Source organism: Chamaea fasciata, unplaced genomic scaffold (genome assembly GCF_029207755.1).
Source record: "Chamaea fasciata isolate MVZ Bird 193981 ecotype frontalis unplaced genomic scaffold, bChaFas1.0.hap1 SCAF_16, whole genome shotgun sequence".
NCBI classification, from domain to species: domain Eukaryota; kingdom Metazoa; phylum Chordata; class Aves; order Passeriformes; family Sylviidae; genus Chamaea; species Chamaea fasciata.
Window position 1 is genome coordinate 1,916,722 of NW_027094101.1, and position 18,222 is coordinate 1,934,943.

Here is an 18,222-nt window from a genome sequence, read left to right on the forward strand (position 1 = left end):
GAGCCGCCCACTGAGCGTGGACGGGGGTTTAAGAGCTGTGAGTCAGCCAAAGGAAGTTTGGAGCTGTACAAAAATTTTAACTGCGTGGAATTGGGTGAACAGGATAAGCTGATAAAATCATTCCAGTGGCAGGATCATCGTTACACTTACAGGTATTTCAGATGAAAAATGTAACTAACTACTTGGGATTTTTTACACCAACTGGTCAACCTTCTTCAAGAGGCTTTGCTGGTTCTGGTGAATGAACAGAAGAGGGATTTGTAACAGATAAACAGGATTCTGAGACAGGGCCTTTCAGAACGTCTTGAGGTGGTAAAAATTTGGGCGTTCCTGTCAGTAGGGACCTGCTGGCACTCCTGCAGGTACCTCTGTAGTCTTCACCATAACCAGGGGTATAAAGTGGGAATGCCACCTTGTGAAGAAAGGCTTTCATACTATTTCCTGGGATTTTAGAGCAACCACAGCTGAGCTTTTAAATGGATTAATAAGCTGATACAAAATTCAGCTAAAGTTACCAAAGAGCAATTTGTACACAGGAAACAAGCTTAGTATTTTTATATGATCTATATACATACTTCAAAAATTCCAAGAAGCAAGATAATCGGGAATGAAATCATTTTAAGAGCCAAATGCAGATACAAAAAAATTCCTTTTAAAAAACTAAAAAGAAATTCAGTCTGCAGTAAATGAAATTTCTTACCATTTGCTGCTTGCTGAATAAGTACTTGAATCTGTGAATTATTTCTTGAAAATGAATACAGCTTCATGTAACAGATACGTCACAAAGGTTTCCACACAGTGTTTTCTTTCAAATTTACTTGCAATTCAGTGTTAGTACATGTGCCATATTTCTACTAACCAAGTCTCCACTTTCTGAAAAATGACTTAAAATTGTTTCAAAGTGGGACCATCATTATAGCTACTTTTCATTCCAACAAAGACAAACCATCAGCAGTGCATCAGGCTGAAGAGTTTGGAGAAGCTACTTAACTGCCAATCTACTCACGTTCCTTTCTTCTCAAGTAAGTGTCTCACTGCCACTGACACAAAACACCAACAGCAATTAATCCGTTCATGAACACACAGCAGCGAGCTCCCAGGCTGGCCTTTGGGCTTTTTTCTTTGTCTGTGTGGTAGCTGACATCTTTTACTGACTGGAAAATCTAGTTTCATATCTGTGACACGATTCTACTTCGTGGTATGTCACCTACTGAAGTTTCTGACCTGGAGAGAGAATTTCACTCCTCCCTGCCACATTTTGCTGTTGAGTGCAATCCAAAAGCTCCGTATTTCCGTGGTGGGGATCCAGGCCGTGGGGCTCACGCCCAGGCAGCGCTGAGGCCACTCCCTGTGGGTAACAAAGCCCTTCCCACCTGAGAGGTGCCCCTGAAAATCACTGACCTGCCTGGACAACCCTCACTGCTCACAGGACTGCACAACACAAGCTCCAGCTTGCTGGGACTTTAGTAAAGCACGGAGGTACAAAGTCTGTTATTCATCATCAGCTTGTTTTTTTTTTCCTGGAGAAGAATGTAAGATGTGAAAATTTAATATAATGAATGGCTAATAAAATGACAAGATACATCAATTTAAGTAACGTTATCCAAAAAAAAACTTCTGAGAGGAAAGATGTTCTTACATAAAGGAAAAGCAGAACACAACTGATAGAAAATTTGAACATACACTGCTAAAACTTAATGAAGAGAAGAAGATAGCAAAAACATAATTAACTGCCTATGGCAGTGCAGCTAATGGATACTGAACTGGATTCCAGTTAATCCATGTCAGGACTTCCATCACTTGTAACAATTCCTGTCGATTATTTTAGTTGCTCTTACAGTCGTAGAATTACAAATCAATTTTCAATAAGAGGTGATGGGTAACAGGCACTTTCATTACAGGCAGTCTTTAAGAATCACCATGTGAAGGGTTTTACAAAATCAGATTAAGAATTCCACCCTGCCCTGTTAATGATGGACTGTTCTGTAACATGAGCAACAAATTAATAACAAAATTATAATCCAAGACTTAAAAGCACTGTTTTGTACCACACTAATTTGGTATATCCTCGTGGTGGTTTGTAAAAATGAAGAATATTGCACCTGCCTTACAGAAGACTGAAATTTCACTAAAAAATTATTACATTCTCTGATTTTAAAGAATTACTTCCCACAAATGAATGCTGTTGAGAATATCTAACTAGAAATGTACAAAAGCTATTTTTCCACCTGTAATGTTTTTCTCATCATCTACATTGTCAATTTTTTAAAAACCTTTGTGTGTCAGAGGTTTACAATAAAAAAAACCCAAAACAACGCAGTCTTTCTATTTACAAAAGGTAATAAATTAGTGAGGTGCTTTTAAGCACATGCTTCTGACATGTTAAGTAGTGATAATCATACAGGTTCTTCTAAGGAAAAAAAAATTGTCTTGACGTGAAGCCCATGTCTCTCTGGAACAGAAAACTGGACATGGAAAAAGGGACAACATAATACAAACAAGGAATTCATTGTGACAGAAGGACTTCAGAGGAACAAAGGAGAATTTGTGCAGTGCAGCTTCACAAAACAAAGGAAATGCCGATCCCTTTGCTGAGCTCTGGTGAAGAGCCCTCGTATTCTTTTGAGAAAGTGATTACTGCCTTCCAAAGTAGGTAATCAGGATATGACCCTTGGTAATGAATGTCTCTTTTCAGGATGTAAGTTGATGCAGCTGTAGTCTCTTCAGGAGGTTAAATTACAAATATAGGCTAGGAAGGAATCACAGAACAACCTAAAGTATGTGCTGCCCATAGAGACAACTCAGGAGAAGGGTCAGAGGTCACCACTCTGAGGCTCCAGGCTCCGGGGCTCCCTTGGGTGGCTGCGGGACAGTTTGGGGAAGCGAGTGGTCACCTTCGAGCGACTGCTTTTGCTCACTGGTTCTCCAGAGGCTGGGATATCACTAGAGGGACAAAAAATAAAGACAGAACAGCTAATTTATGTTATATGTAAATTGTCGTGTAGTTATTTCCAACATGAAAAAAGCAGATGTTATGAGAGCCTGGCACATGACTGCGAAGTACAGCACACACCTTCAACATCACGGAATTGCATTCCTTCTACTGGTGTCTCAAGTGAGAATTACAAAATGGGCTCTTTCGGAGATGAGAACTAGTAGAACTTTCAATACTTTATGGAAGATTGCAAGTTACGGGATAAAAGCAGATCTCTATGAGTTGCAGTTCAGAAATGGTGGGGAAAGCATTTTGAAGTGATAAAAGTACAAGCAAAATAGACAAGAGCTTGGATGATGCTCAATTAACAATCCTTGATCATGGGTGGATGTATCATTACATGATGAAGTACATTGGTAATACATCCCTGAATTCTTCAGTCTCTCCTGACCCACAACAGACTACAGTCTTACATGAATGAGCCCTTTGCAAAAGACCCTGAGAAGAAGTACATTAAGTTCCAAAACAAGCAGTAACAGAAAATTCCAGCTTACCTAGGTGATATTCAGGCTATAGACTCCTCGGAAAACTACAGTATAAAGGGATAGCATTGTACTTTTGCCATTCTTTTACAGGAATCCACACGGTTTTTAATTAAACTGCTTACACAGATCAATAAATAAAACTAAGTTTTGCATTTAGCAACTCAGCTAAGCAATAAAATTACACAGCATACAAAGCCAAGCTTGTTTTCAGAAGTGAAAAATCCCAGCCTTATAATACCTATCTTCAGAATGTGGTAACAAGTCCATAAAGGAGAAATTGCTCATCTGCACTTCTGGCCATATTAAACAAACACGGAGATATTTTAAAACAATCCCCAAAGTTCCCTGTGCAGTTTCTTTTCCTGCAGAGTGACCTTCCTCACACGCAGGTCAGTCACTCCTGCCAGAGCCACAGGCACGCTCAGGCCCCACTGAGGCATTTGGAGCATCCACGCGGGAGAGATGTTAGTGAAGCAAAAGCCTTGAACAAGTCTTGGGATTGACTGGGAAATTCCCTTGCAGGCAGCAGAGCACTTCTGAAAGAAAGGGCAGCTGTTCTGCCCAGCCACTGGCTTCAGAACTACAGTGAACACACAGCCACCCCCACAAAGGGAAGGGGAAAAAAAACAGTATGGAAAAGTTATGTTCAATTCAGATGCTAAGCAACAGAAAATAAAGTTTTGTGGGGTTTTTTAATGGCAGGGTATTTAACTGGTCTAAATTTCTAAGCAGAAAACTCTGAGATAGCTTTAGTTAAAATAAAGGATTTTCCTAAGTCAAGATTCACCACATTCCTATTACAGTATTTAGTCTTCCAAGGTAACTAAGACGTCCTCTGTGTGAAAAAATGCATAAAAAACCTGTGGCAAACACCCTCCTCTTCTTCAATAACCTTCAGTAAAAGATCTTTAGTTCCTTATTTTCCTTGCCACTAAAATAAAAAGTCTAAAAATTACTTTAGCCTATGTTATTAATTCTTGGTAGCCAAGGATAATTTGAATATATATTTGACTTCCAACTGTGGCCCTATGATTTCTTATTCTGAAACTCAGCAATGCTATCTAAGTTGCTGTAGAGAATTCTGATCATGTGAATCCAATTTCAGCTGTGCTCATTACCACGGATTTCTTTTAGTAACATGAATATTATTACTCATAATTTTTATACTATTTATAAAATTGAGCAATGCAGTGTTGATACTGTAATGCTTGTAAAAGACAGCATGTGACATTGGCTTCAGAGGGTTATGATTTTGTTTTAAGGTATGTGTTTTTCAGAAGATGTAAACATAAAATAATCTAAATATCAAATATACAATGGAATGAAATTGAATGTTCACCCCACTGGGCTTTGCTCAAGCTAAAATGGGTTAATCCACCAGCACAATGGCCAGTGCTGACAGAGCTTTGGCTGTCTGAGGCACACAGGAATCCTTGGCAGGTCCAAGGTGGTTTACCTTGCAGCACCAGTGGGGTGCAATTACTGAAATTCGGTGATTGCTTTATGGAAAGCACATTTTAATGCACAAGCTCCTCCTGCTGGCACGTCCCCAAAACGACATCAGTGCCAGCCCAACGGAGCAAAGCTGTTCAGAGGGAAAAGGGCAAAAGGGGCAGAAGGAGTTCCCCTAAAATGAAGAGAGATGAATTAATATGTCTGCCCTACCAGGCAGGGCTGAGGTAATCAGGTCAATTAGGGCAATTACATGAACACCAATGTCTGTGAGCAAAGGACAGAAATTGCAAGCAATTCTGCTAATTTAAATGATGCTACTCCACAACATGATATATCTAATAACTAAATTAAAGATTAATTTCTCTTAAATGTCTTAGCTAATTTTTATAATGACAATCTAAGACACATCATTACCTAATGTGGGTTTACAGAAATCAATGTATATCTGAGGAATTACATCTCCATGCATCCTGCATGAAAAGAAAACTGGAGCTGAAATTGAATTGATCAACTTCCATGGAAACAGATGTTCTATGGGGGAAAAATTTCAAGTATTAAAAAAGAGCCATAAATTAAAGAGTCTTTCAGCCCCCTTTTCATCCTCCCTTTTTCCAAACCTGATGGGAGAACCACCCATCTCCCTCGCCTGCTTCAGCTCTGGCTTTTTTACCAAAATGGCCAACCCCCCAAAACACATGGTAATCAAGAGGGAGGAAAAGATTCATCTCCCATCTCTCCTGTCTCCTGCTATTCGATTTAGTAATTTAGTTCTGGCCTAGAGGTCGAATTATACCTATACAGTCTCTGGCACTAAACAAGACACTTTCTAAATGTACTGACAGTTCAACTTGTCAAATATTCCATGAACTCTTGGGCAGAGGCATGAAGACCTTAAAATGATTCTGTCTATTTCTGGCAAATGCACGTGAAGACGGTGCTGAGACAGATCTTTTTGCCACCCAGTGTTTGGGGCAGAGAAGGAAGAATAAGTCATTACCTACAAGGTTTGCAAACCCTCTCATTTGTCACGCTCAGTAAAAATAGTGCCTAGGTTAGTTTCGGGAGGCTGAGTTAGGTTCACCTCTAGTTGATCGTTTTACTCAGATTAAAACACAAATTTCAAATACCTAAATCTCAACCAGGGAGTAGCTGTGCTGCAATAACTCTCCCAGCCCAGCTCCCCCAAGTCCCAGAGGTAAGTTTGCAATTCGTCTAAGCCTACACCTGTCCCAGCTACACCTGTTTGGCTTTAATAAGACATGCTGCTTTTCATTCTATTCCCTCTGAGCCACAGAAGCCTTAGCACGGGCCAGTTTTCCAGGCCCAGCCTTGCAGGCAGAGAGGCTTGCCAGGCACTGCCCTGTGCAGCGGTGGAATGTCCACCTATTAAAGGCTCAAGTTCTTTTCTGCATTCTCACCTTGGCCCTTTCTGAAGCAAAAAGCAAACTGCTGAGGCAATCAATTCCTCCTTCCCACCGGGTCATTGTTTAGCTTTTAAGCATTCCTGATTGATCTGCCCAGCATTTGTTTGGCAAACGATTCAGTTTCATTGATTTTGTCTTGGTGTCAAGTTCTGCCTGAGGTGCATCTATAGAAAATAGCTTAAAATAACCGGTCCTTTTCATCAGCTGCTGGTTTATTCATACCTTTGATTTATTGCTCGCCCTGTATCCAAATGTAAACTGTATTTTGTGGGGTTTTCTTTACATACTCAGTACATGGAACTGCAGTATTCTCTTGGCCGATGTGAGCATTTACATGAAGAAATTTCTCTCCCATCTCATTGCCTATTCTTCAGGATAAAATTAGAGAAAGTTTCTGATAAAAATCGTACAACATATCTGCAACTGGAAATACTTTTGTATCAGCCAGAGATCAGAGAACAGAAGTAATAAGCACATCTTGGGAGTGTAGCAAAGCTCAGGATCAGGCATTTCATGTACCTATCTATAGATCTATCTCACACGTAACTGCCTCTCTGGAGACATTCTTAATTCTGGTTTTACTTGAGTTACATTAAACAGACCTCATGAAAAAAGGCATTCACTGCCAGGTAAATCTGGTGACTTTTGCCAGCTTCTTGCGTTATTAATTCCTTGTTAGTCATTATAATAATCTAGTTATGTAATAATCTGGTTATAACCTAACACTTACTGTGCTGCTCAGGCAGGCAGCTCCTCAAAAAGGGCCTGTTAAGCAACGCCCAGACCATATCAGGAGATCCTTATTAGAAATTGAGAACTAATTCTGACTTCACAATGCAACGTATCTCAGCACCTTCTGCCAATTAAAATCAAGGAAGACACCTGTTTAGTGGCATTATTAACTGAGATTCTGAATTCACCAAATCATCTCACGTAACTGTGTTCACTCCTGCTTTGCAGTCAACTGGCGAAAATCCTCGTTTCCAGACGGTGAAGTATAAAAATAATTAGAGACACATTTCCTGCCACTGCTCCCAATTTTATAGAAATTAAATATAATTATTAATGAGAAACTGTGATCTCCATTTATTAATACAAATGTCTGATTTGGATGTTTAAAGAGTCAGTTATTAACAGAAGAGAGAGGAAGAGAATCCCTCTAATAGTACACTTGGACACTGAAAATCCTGGAGACACTATTAGAGCAAAGTTGTCAGGTTACAAACTGAATAATCATTCCCATCAAGATCAGATCTGAAATGAAATTTCAAGAAATGAAAAGCATTAATTCTAATACTCTGTCCCACCATTTGGATAATGCACAGCTCCTTCTTCTTCCACATACACAATTCTGCACTCATGACGTATTTGATCTCTTTTTGCAGTGAAACAGTGACACATAATTGTGTTTCCATTTGTTACAATTCAAATTACCCTGATTTGAACATTCCCATCCTACAATTCAGTTTCCATAAAAGCATGAAGACTTTCTTCAGCAATGTCTGCACTGTTATTTGAATTTTTCTGTAAACCATGACACCGTACGTAACTCTGATAACATTTTTTCCCCACTAACTTCATTTTGAAGTTGGAATAACAAGATGGTTACTGTATCTAAAAGTTCTGTAACTGAATAATATCTGTATTAAACACTCTTTTACTCAGGAAATGCTCGGAACCCTGCAAAGGTGACCTTTCATCAGTTTCCATCTAAGCAATTCTTCTACTTAATCCCCTCATCCCTTGGCTTTCCACTGCACAATGACCTCTGCATTTGGGAACGGTTCCTCTCCGTGTTTTGTGATGCCCCAGACAGAATAACAGAGTGCACGAATGCTGTGCTCTGGCAAACGACCCCTGCCCAGCCGACTGGGAAGACAGAAACCACTACACACAGATTTACATTTATTTACAGCTTGTAGATTTGGGGTTTGTACTTCTGTGCTCAGCTGAAAAGCAGGAAGTTTGGCTGTTCCATCCTTTTCCACCTGGAAATCACCAACACTCAGCTCTACTCATTCTCCTCCTGTCAGGGGTGACTCTGTGTGAGCAGCACCATCCACCACACTCAGCAAGAGGGGATTTCATGAACGAGTGGCTCAGAAGCAGAACATGATCCAAGGCTGTTTGTGTAATAACAAAAGGATTTGCTTTCACAAGAGCAGTGTTCAGTGAATACTTGGATTTGGGTTTTCCTGCTAGCAAGTAATTATCTTTAAGGAAAGCACAGACAGCTAGAATACATTTTTATTGAAAACACTGAGGAAACTGAAGACAGAAGACGTGCACTAGGATTCAGAATGCATCATATACAGGAAAATAAACTAAAACTTTTGTTTGGCAAGTAGCAATCTCCACGTGCTGAGGCAGCAGTGCATTACAGTGACCAGCCAGGCACTTCTTCCTCCGTATTCACAAACTGCTTGCACACAACAATTTTGAGATGTAAGGCAGGCAATTTTAATTACCAGATTAGCTTTTAAACAGCACATAATTCATACAATTGACATTGGGCATTACAACAAAGTTTACAGCAAATGCCTTCTCAGACAGCAGGACACATGAAGCCAGTAAAAGGAGTTAAGTATTAACACCCCTAAGCCCTTCACCTCTAATTATACACAGAACACAAAATGCAAATAATTAATCATGTTCTATGCCAAGCACTGGGAAAAAGAAAAAAAAAAAAAAAAGATTTATCATCTCCTCCAATTTGCTTAATTTTGCCACTATCAGAGAGAAGAAAAATCTGAAAGCTTAAAATGTTTCTTCCTGTCTGTTCATCCCTATCATTTACCTGATTCTGAGCTCACTAATGTACTAACGGCAGTAAAAAACTCGGTGCGTATTCCTGCCGTACTTTAGCACGTCAGACTTTCAGCCTTCAACACCACCTCATTTCAGCACTGGGAGTTACCAGTCTCCTGGTTTTCCATGGGCTCAGGAGCAAACAGCCCCTGGTTTTTCAGCTCTGAGCTGGGCAGTGGCTGCTGTGTCCCTGCTGAGGGGCTCTGTCCCCTCCCGGCTCCCTGGCTCTTGATTCATATTCAGCCAGGCAGGAATATCTGCCCCAAAGCACTGGCAGGTGCAGCTTTCAGTGACTTGAATAGTCTCCAAGGGAATAATGCAACTTACAGCTCTTTGCTTTGGGTTTGGCCCATCATAAAAACCTGCACGAACAATTACCATCATTCTTCTAAGGACAAGCCCCGTCTTTTAAAATCACCATAGAAGCAAATGGAACGATAGAGAAAAGTTGTGATCAAAACATGTTGTTTTGATCTTCCAAGGAAGTGCTTCAGTTTTAATGGCTCCATCAAGTTAAGAGGTATCAGCTGCTTCTCTGAAGTGTCTTCATTTCTCATGAAGATTACACATGATATTAACATGTGCAAAAGGCAGGAGAGAGCTGATGTGACCATTCTCAGGGACAGATCCAGATTTGAAGCAATGTCACGTTAAAAATAACAGCAATGAATATAACAAAGTGAACAAACTTAAAACTGCTCCAGAAGTCATTATCATAACTTTTCTGGAAAACACGGTGGCAACAAATAACATGAAGAACACTGCTCTACAGCAATCACTCTTTCTGGGTTTTATTTTTTAAATACTAAGGGCATGTTATTGCATTTCAGCTATAAGCTTGATACTAATAGTGATCCATGACCTAAAAACCTCAGAAATATAGGCCGTAATCTCAACCTCTGGGAGCTTTTAAATTATTCTTCATTTTAGCCCATTATTTAGTTTTCCTGAGATAAAAAAGAAATTCCCACTGAGTTGGATAAGAAAAACCGTAGAAAACAGTACATCTGCACCTGGCAACCTAATCACAGGGAGAGGGTTGAGACTTGGCATGGTGGAGTTAGATCCGTACCCTCCAAATAAACAAAAGTAATCAAGATAGGGAAATATGTAAATAAATGAGTACCATCAGCAGAATAGCAAGGGAAATGCTGACTTTGTTCTTGGTAATGAAGACAGGGACTGCTGTTTACATTTAATCCAAGATGGAAAAGGAAGCTCACGGAAGGACACTGCCTAGTAAAGGACCACGGGAGCCAGCTTGGGATGCAATGATCTTGATGGATCCGACAGAAACTGAACAAGCATCAGGCTGGCCAGCAAAAAGGCAACCACAGTACCCAGCAACCAAAATCACCTTTTCTGTTTAATCACATCTTAATTATTTTCTGTGTAAAATGAAAATGTGGTAAATGCAGCTCATTTTTTTTTTTTTTCTTTCTTTTTTTATGACTCCAAATTAGGTTAACAGGCAGCAAAATTTGCTGCTGACTCCAGCGGGAGCTCAATGTGCGGTGCATTGCTGGCCAGGAGCTCCTGAAATTTGGGGCCAGCTCTCCAGGTATCATCAGCTTCAGTGCCTTTAAAAAGTCTATCATCTTGGTCCCTCTATAACTCAGAACTTTGCCAATGAGTTCAAAGCAAAAATAAATCACATTTGCGATAATCTTGCTCCTTTGCCGGAATATCAGAGAAGAATCAATTTAGGACACCCGTGAGCAGCCGTGACTGTCCCACTGCTGGCAGCCACGGCAGTGTAGCTGCAGGGCTGGAGTGACAGTCCTGGCAGCTGGGAGCTGCTGAACCTTCTCAGTTCCAGCTCCTGGAGAAGCCTGGAAATGGCTGCTGCTGCCCAAAGAATCTGCTTCTGGAGGCCAGCTGAGTTTGGTCCCAGAAGGAAGCTAGCACAGGATCACAAGACAGGCACTTTCCCCATTTACCTATGACTTCCCCTTCTTGCTTCTTTGAGTCTTGTGGCTTTAGGCCACATGAAGATCTTGCTGTTAGGAAGAACAGTCATCTTTGACAGAGGGCATTTTATGGCTCCGAGTAAATGTTGAACTGAATAGCAGCTCCCTTTCGCAGGTTTAGAAGCTCAGTAAAGCCCCTGTGTCACTGTCAGCAGTACACGTGCCCAGGCACAGTACCAGGCTGAGATCATGCAGAATTCATCTTTGTTGGGGTAGCTGTGCTCTGCCAGCAGGAGGACAGCCCCAGCAGACAGGAGGGGAAGTGTTGCCCAAGTTCCCCCGGCAGTGATGCTGCGCTGGCCTCAACAGAGCGAGCAGAGGCTGTTCCTGCCCTGCTCCGGTGACACACGGAGCCCGACTGCAGTGACAGCTCCACGGGCAGGAAGCCTTGTCATCTTATCCCTGCCCTGTGCTCTGCAATGCTGGGCACTGGATTTTCTTGGAGCCTTCAGGATTTAGATGCATTTTGATTCAGCTGTGGCCCTAACAGTAAAAATATGATAAAATATTCAGTCTGCCTGACAATGCAAACCAACACCATCTTCTTTCCCTTTGGTCATACCTGGCTACTCTCAATAGCTGATGCTTTAGGATTTCTCTCTTTTATTATGCAGGAGTCTTCTACTGAAAAATTTCTAAGAGAGTCAGACATTTAGAGCTGTTCAGTGTATATATATATATATATGATTTCCCAGATTTACTGTATTAAAACTAATAAATCTCTTATAAAGAATGAATTCATGAGTTCTTAAAGATAAGAATAAAATTTGAGAAACAAGATTTCAGAAGTCAGATAAACACGGAATAGTTAGAAATGGACTCCGCTGTTTGCAAGGCCCATATTTCCAACTTTCAGACCCAAAGATGAGCAGGTGTCTTTTTACCACATATCGCGAGTTTTACTAAACTCTTAAGTGCAATTGTTTTACACTTCTAAATCTTAATCTAAAAATAAACCTTCATACTGCTGTTGGTATAATCAAACTGTGGAGCACTGTGGAATTAATGTGTGAAGATTTGAAGAAAAAGGACTTTGGTCTGCTCTTGGAGATGGTGACCCCAGCCATCCCAGTACAAATCCTTCCCGGAATTTCTGTTTAAATTCAGGTTATTTGAGCAAGAGTAAACTGAAGAAGCCCGTTTAGCTGTAAAGAAGATGTGCATTAGGAAATGTGCAGCTGTTCTGGCTCCATCCTTACAGAGCAGCAGTCTGATGTCAGACTGATGCTGTAAATACACCAAGTTCTCACTGGGCCATGCAGGAGCAGGGAGTGGAAGCAGGGAGAGGATGGATATCTGTGCCATCCCTGCTGCTGCACATGGACCAGCACTGGCTGAGGAAGCTGCCACTGTTATTTCTGCACAGACCTCAAGAGTTCAGGTCATTTGGCATTTCTGAACTGACACTTGGCCTCATTTGTATCTCCAGAGGATGTATTTGGAGATCTCTGAAACAGTCTAAAGTAAAAAAAAAAAACCCAGCCAAAGTAACTTTCTTTACTCGGTGGTTAATGATGGGAAGGGCCATGGCAGGGAAGAAAGCCTGCATACTATGAATTTTTTGTTATTAATAGACAAGTACCTATAATTACAGCAAGTTATTCTGGGATACTTCAACTTCAGTTCATGGATTCTGCTACCACCACACAAGTACCAAACATATTAAAAATACACCACAAAAATAAGATCCATCATACAACAGAATTGAATGGATTATGTTTACAGCTGGCAGATAAGCAAAACCAAGGAACAAAGCTTCTGTAGGATGTTTTGAATTTCAGTGATGGCCTGTAGCTAATTCCTGCTGTTTTCACAGGAAAAAACTGATGGCTGCTGCAATATTTTTCAATACAAGTTCAAATGAGGAAAAGAAATAACCCACCTCCTTTTGAAAAACTGTGCAGTTGGGCATAAACAAGCTCGTTATGGTCTGGATTAAAGCCAAGTACACGCACAAGTACAAAGATACCTCCCTTATGAAGATTATTTGCTTTCTGTATTTGAATGGATGCATCCATTTATCCATTACTGTCAGTGCTGCACAGAAAGGAGCATGAATAAGCACTGGAAGACAGCAATATAAGATGTATAAACAGATTGTTCTAAACCACAGTTTTGTGAGTATTCCTCACTGTTTCGTATGCTAAGAGAAAGGAATAAAGTTTATTTTCCATCCTCAGCATAGCCTCATTCATTCCTCAAAATCTCTTCCACTGTGGAAAAGTAATTAAACTTAATCTTTGGTTTTATTCCCAGTGAAATAAGCAATACAGAATAGGTTTTCTTGCAGTACTCCAAATATAACAGTTACATGAAGAGGAAAAGTAGTCATGTTGTTTCATTAGCAAATTATTTTTTTAAAAAATCATTCTACTAATTCTGCCATTCAAGCAATTATGTAAAATTTACATATGGGAATACATATGCACACCCTCATTCTGATTTAAAGAACAGCGTATTTTCAATAGTTATTCCACTTTTTTCCCCTGCATAACAGATTTCTCAAGGGCAATTGCTCTGAGATATTGACATTTCAGGGGATCTGGAGCAAACATCATAAACTCACGTCTGAGAACTCAGCTTGCAGTATCTCTGACAATACATTACAGAAATCCACCTCACCACAACTGTTTGCTAATGCCATCCTGTGCTAAAAGCATTTGCAGCTGTCACAGAGAACCACCCCAAAAGGAAAAGGCCCTTGGCTGAATGTAGAGCAGCTCCTTGTGCACCAAGGCCTGATGCGCGGGGTGCAAACACCAGCAGTGCCCACTGGGATGGCCACCAGGCAGGAATGAAAGCAGGCTGGGCCTTACAGGAGCCAGTTGGGTTTTTTTCTGCACCAGATACCTTGGAAATGCCCTTTCCCATTTCCCAGAAAGGCAGTTTGGTGACACAGCAGTGGGTGTTTGGGAACTGAAGAGAGAACAGAAGGAGACAGAGCCATCCTGGTGGGTCATGGAACTCAGACGCTGCTTCCCAAAGAACAAATCCCTAAATGCTGTTCTCGCTGGAGGTGCTGCCTTTGGACATCCAATGCACACCTGCTGGCCTGGGAGCTCTTCTATACTCCCACAAGTTAGAAACTTGTAGAAGAAAAGTGATTTTTCAATGGTCTGTGTTGTTGGCAAGTATCTCTATCAAGCTTCCCCTGTTAATAGAATCCAAGCTGAAAATGTCAAATTAAAGTATTTCTCTTGAACATACACTGACTTTCAGTAACAGGTTTGTACCAGGAGTCATCTGTTATAAACTGTGTCTATCAGTTTCATGACTCTATGTACGGTTTTACTAAGTAGAGAATTAAACTCACAAATCTCCAGCCTGGGTTTTGTGGAGGTCACATCCCCCAGGCCGCACTAGTTTAGTGTGGTTTAAGTAATGTATCTTGCCATGCAGACTGGTTAAAGTGAGTAAGAAGCCCCTAAGTTCCTTTCAACACAAGAGAGAAAAGGAGGAGTAGAAATAACCCCACTCTTTGTAAGAATAGCATGGCTTCAAAAACATCTTTAAGTGCCACAGTTGCATGCTATGCAACTTCTAAGTATATTATAAATAGAAGGTATATGATAAATATGGTTTTATTTTGTTTGGTTTCTTTCAGTTCCATTAATCAGTTTCTATTCATTCTGTGAACATATATTTAAAGAAATAATTCCCTCTTCAGTTGTTTATTTCAAATTCTAATTTCAAGAAACATCACTAGAAGAGTTGTGGGCCACGAGAACTTATCAACAAGGGAAGCTCACCATCCCATCTGCTCCAAGCCATCCCACCTACCTGCACCCCGCTTCCAGCTGGATGGAGAACGGAACTTGGGGAATTTCTCCTCCTTCCAGCGCTGTGCCATTCCCACCAAGAGCTCAGCTGTGGGATCCAGGCTCGCTGGGTCAGCACATCCTCACAGGGGGAGTCCCCAGGGCCTTGTCCCCAGGAGCAGGAGAGGGAACTCGGGGTTCTGGATCCCCGAGCTCCCGGATCCATCTGCACTTGCACACAGATTGCTCTGACTGACCAGATGGCTCCTTACAAAACAACATGTTCACATCAACAGTGTTCAAAACACTTTCTGCTGGAAACTTGTTTTCTGTCAGGGACCTGCAGATGGTTCCCTTTCCCTACCTGTAAGTTCTCCAAAATACATCTCCTGAACTGGCTGTTATGCAATCTTCATATGCTGAGATTTGACTGTGAATATCTAAAGCTGGCAATTTTCTTAAAATAAGCTCCAGAAAGAGAAACGTAACGAGCAATTTTAGATCAGCTAGTTTACGTGCAGCTGTAGAATAAATATTACAAACTGTTTTGCAGGATTTAGTAGGCCAAAAAGTTAGCTTTAAAAATTACAAATTCATTACAGGGAACTATGTAGATTTGAGTAAGGAGGCCAGGGAATTGGCTCAAGAAGGGAAAATTTTGTGAAAAGAACATTATGCAGCTCCATCAGAGGCCTCTGTAAGATGTTCACGTGACACAACGAGGCACCTGAGCCAGTCCTGAAGTCCATGCAGTAAATGGCTCCTACCATCCACATGTCCCATTATGCAGTCACTACAGAGGCAATTAAATGTACTCTCACCTGCTCAGCAGTGTGAAAAATTATACTGAGAAGAAAATTATCTTCACACCGAATTAAAATAGTCATTTTGATAATTTTTTTTTTTTTTGGCCAAGTCTGGTGCTCCTTGATGACCTGGATCTTACATAAAAATATACATTAGGATGCAATATAATTCTGTATGTTTGCAAGCTTTTTATATTGAAAATTCTGTGCCCATTTTAAAATACTGTATTAATTTTGGGGGCTTTGATTGAAAAGGGACAAAAAGACACAGGTTTGGTTGTTCAAAGTATGAGAGCTCCCACGTGCTGGAAGGTAGACACTGTCACACAGCAAGGACAGCAAGAACACAGAGGCATCTGCACTTGCTTACACTCCCAGCATTTTAGCACATTCTCAGCTATTGACTGACTGAGCCGCAAACTCCTCCGTGCTCTCCTCCTCTGAAAAAGTCAATTCCAGCAGAATAATGGAGCAAACTGTTACAGACAGAGAGGGTAACTAGGAAATCAACTGTCCAGACATGTCTAAGTCCCATTTACTGGAAAAAGTAGGATAACACGTAGAATATAAAACTCTTTTTCATTAAATTAGTTGTACCATTGAACCAATTTTTTTGTAAAAAATCTACTCAGACAATCATGCCCAAAACTGGTTTACATAGTAAAAAGAAATAACCAGACAATTGCAAAGATAGTAGAAAGAAATAACTAGACGTACCTTCCTTTACAAATTATGTATACGCGTTAATGAAGAAAAAAGAATCTGAACCTTTGATAATTACTATTATTTGAAGGGAAGAAGAAACAGAATGCCCTGCTGTATTTCTTAGCTAATCAAGTAGAAACATGTTCTACGTCCTTAGTAGGAAAGCTTTTATCAATCCTGTAGAGATGTCAAACTCTTTCAAACATGAAAATTTCGATGTCAATGTTTTACAGTTGTCAGTAATCAGGTGTAGACAAGGAGGGTAATGGAGAGCAGGTTTACAGACATTGGCTTGTATTTGACTGTTTTCACGGTTATGCTTTGCAACTCTTGATTCATTATTTTGCATGAGAACTAAAACATGCATTTGTTTTTGTCTTGGTTTAGATAGACAGGTATCTGCTAGGGAGCAAAACCCATGACAGCTTTATACAAGATTTAGGTACACCACAGTGGCATTGCTTCTGGAGACAAAGACAGCACAAAGAGCCCATTAACCCGGCACAGAGCTGCAGAACAGAGCACCCATGCAGCCCATAATTCCATATAATTAATACCTTAGGCCTGGAGAATGAGCACAGTAAACCGACACAGATGATACCACAAATACCTGCATTTTAAATATTACTAAAATTGCCACCTAGATTTAATTTTGCGAGTATTTGCATATGCCCCATAAACGTACATTTCATGATTTCATAAATCTGCTAGCAGAATCCTGATACCAATGAACAGTGACAGCAGAGTTTTAGAACTGCACAAAGAAAGAGCTTCCTACTGAGGAAATCCAGATTCTAGAGTTCCAGGGTTGGTAGAGTACACGTACTGCTGAATGGAGAGGATCAACATATAAATTACCTCAGAATTTACTAAATGTTTACACGAGCAAAAATTGATTTTAAAGCACGCAGACAATGGAGTTGAAGATAGAAGATGTTTGCTTGTGCATTTTCCAAGTTTCCAGTACTTTAAAAAAAAAACTCATGCTGAGTTACGCTGAAAGCACTTCACAAAAATAAATTCAGGGTATGAAATGGAGAGAATGGAAGCTTGCAGAGGTGAGGATTAAAGGATGAGAGGCAGTTTTGTCCCAGCACACAGAGAGCAGGTCCACTGAATGCTCACCCAGCTGGACAGACAACCAAAGCAGAGGGATCTCCTCTTGCCAGGAATTTACATTGCTCTGTACATGGAGTAACACTGAATGCAGAATGCTCATTGCACCAGACCTTCTCACCCCAAGATCCTTCGGGGAGCTGAATCTTTATACACTGTAAGAATATTCTAAAATTCCAGAATCACCCATGTATATTTTTTCAAGGCCTGTTTTCAGAAGACAAAATACCTTCCACATAGTGTTCAAATAAAAATTCTGTGCCTATAGTGAACACCTTTGGTTGCTAGTTCAGCTATCAGAACCATTTCAAAAAATGGAAGGAAATCCCAACACCCTTCTAATGAAATGGCTTCTTCTATGTGTGCAGAAAATGCAGTAAAGGAAAATAAATCCTGTGTAAGTGCTCTCTTTTTTTTACATTCTTTTCCACCATTTTCCCTTTTTCACCTCATTTTAACATAGCTTTTCTTCAACCAATCCAAACTGTCTCATTCAGTCCCTTGCTCCTATTACATTTTACAGCACTCCTCTACTCTTATTCTACTCATTTATTCTTGTATTCCCTACCTTCTCCAGTTTTCTTTCTATAATAATTCACACTGACAGCCACAACGCTGCTACCCACTAAAACCCAGCTACTGTTTGCTCCTGTTCATGCCCCATTCTTCTGTCAACAAACTCCTGTGCTAAGTTGATTCT

General features: G+C 40.5%; 1 protein-coding gene across 2 annotated transcripts in view; it reads right to left on the bottom strand.

Annotated features, from left to right (window-relative positions):
* Positions 1–762: 762 nt before the first annotated feature.
* SNX29 (sorting nexin 29) overlaps positions 763–18,222 on the bottom strand; it is a 97,538-nt gene continuing 80,078 nt past the window's right edge. For both annotated transcript variants that reach the window (XM_066198506.1, XM_066198507.1), the window contains one exon: positions 763–2,943. In XM_066198506.1, the coding sequence (XP_066054603.1) occupies positions 2,814–2,943 (130 nt within the window). In that variant the 3' untranslated portion in view covers positions 763–2,813. The remainder of the gene's footprint in view (positions 2,944–18,222) is intronic.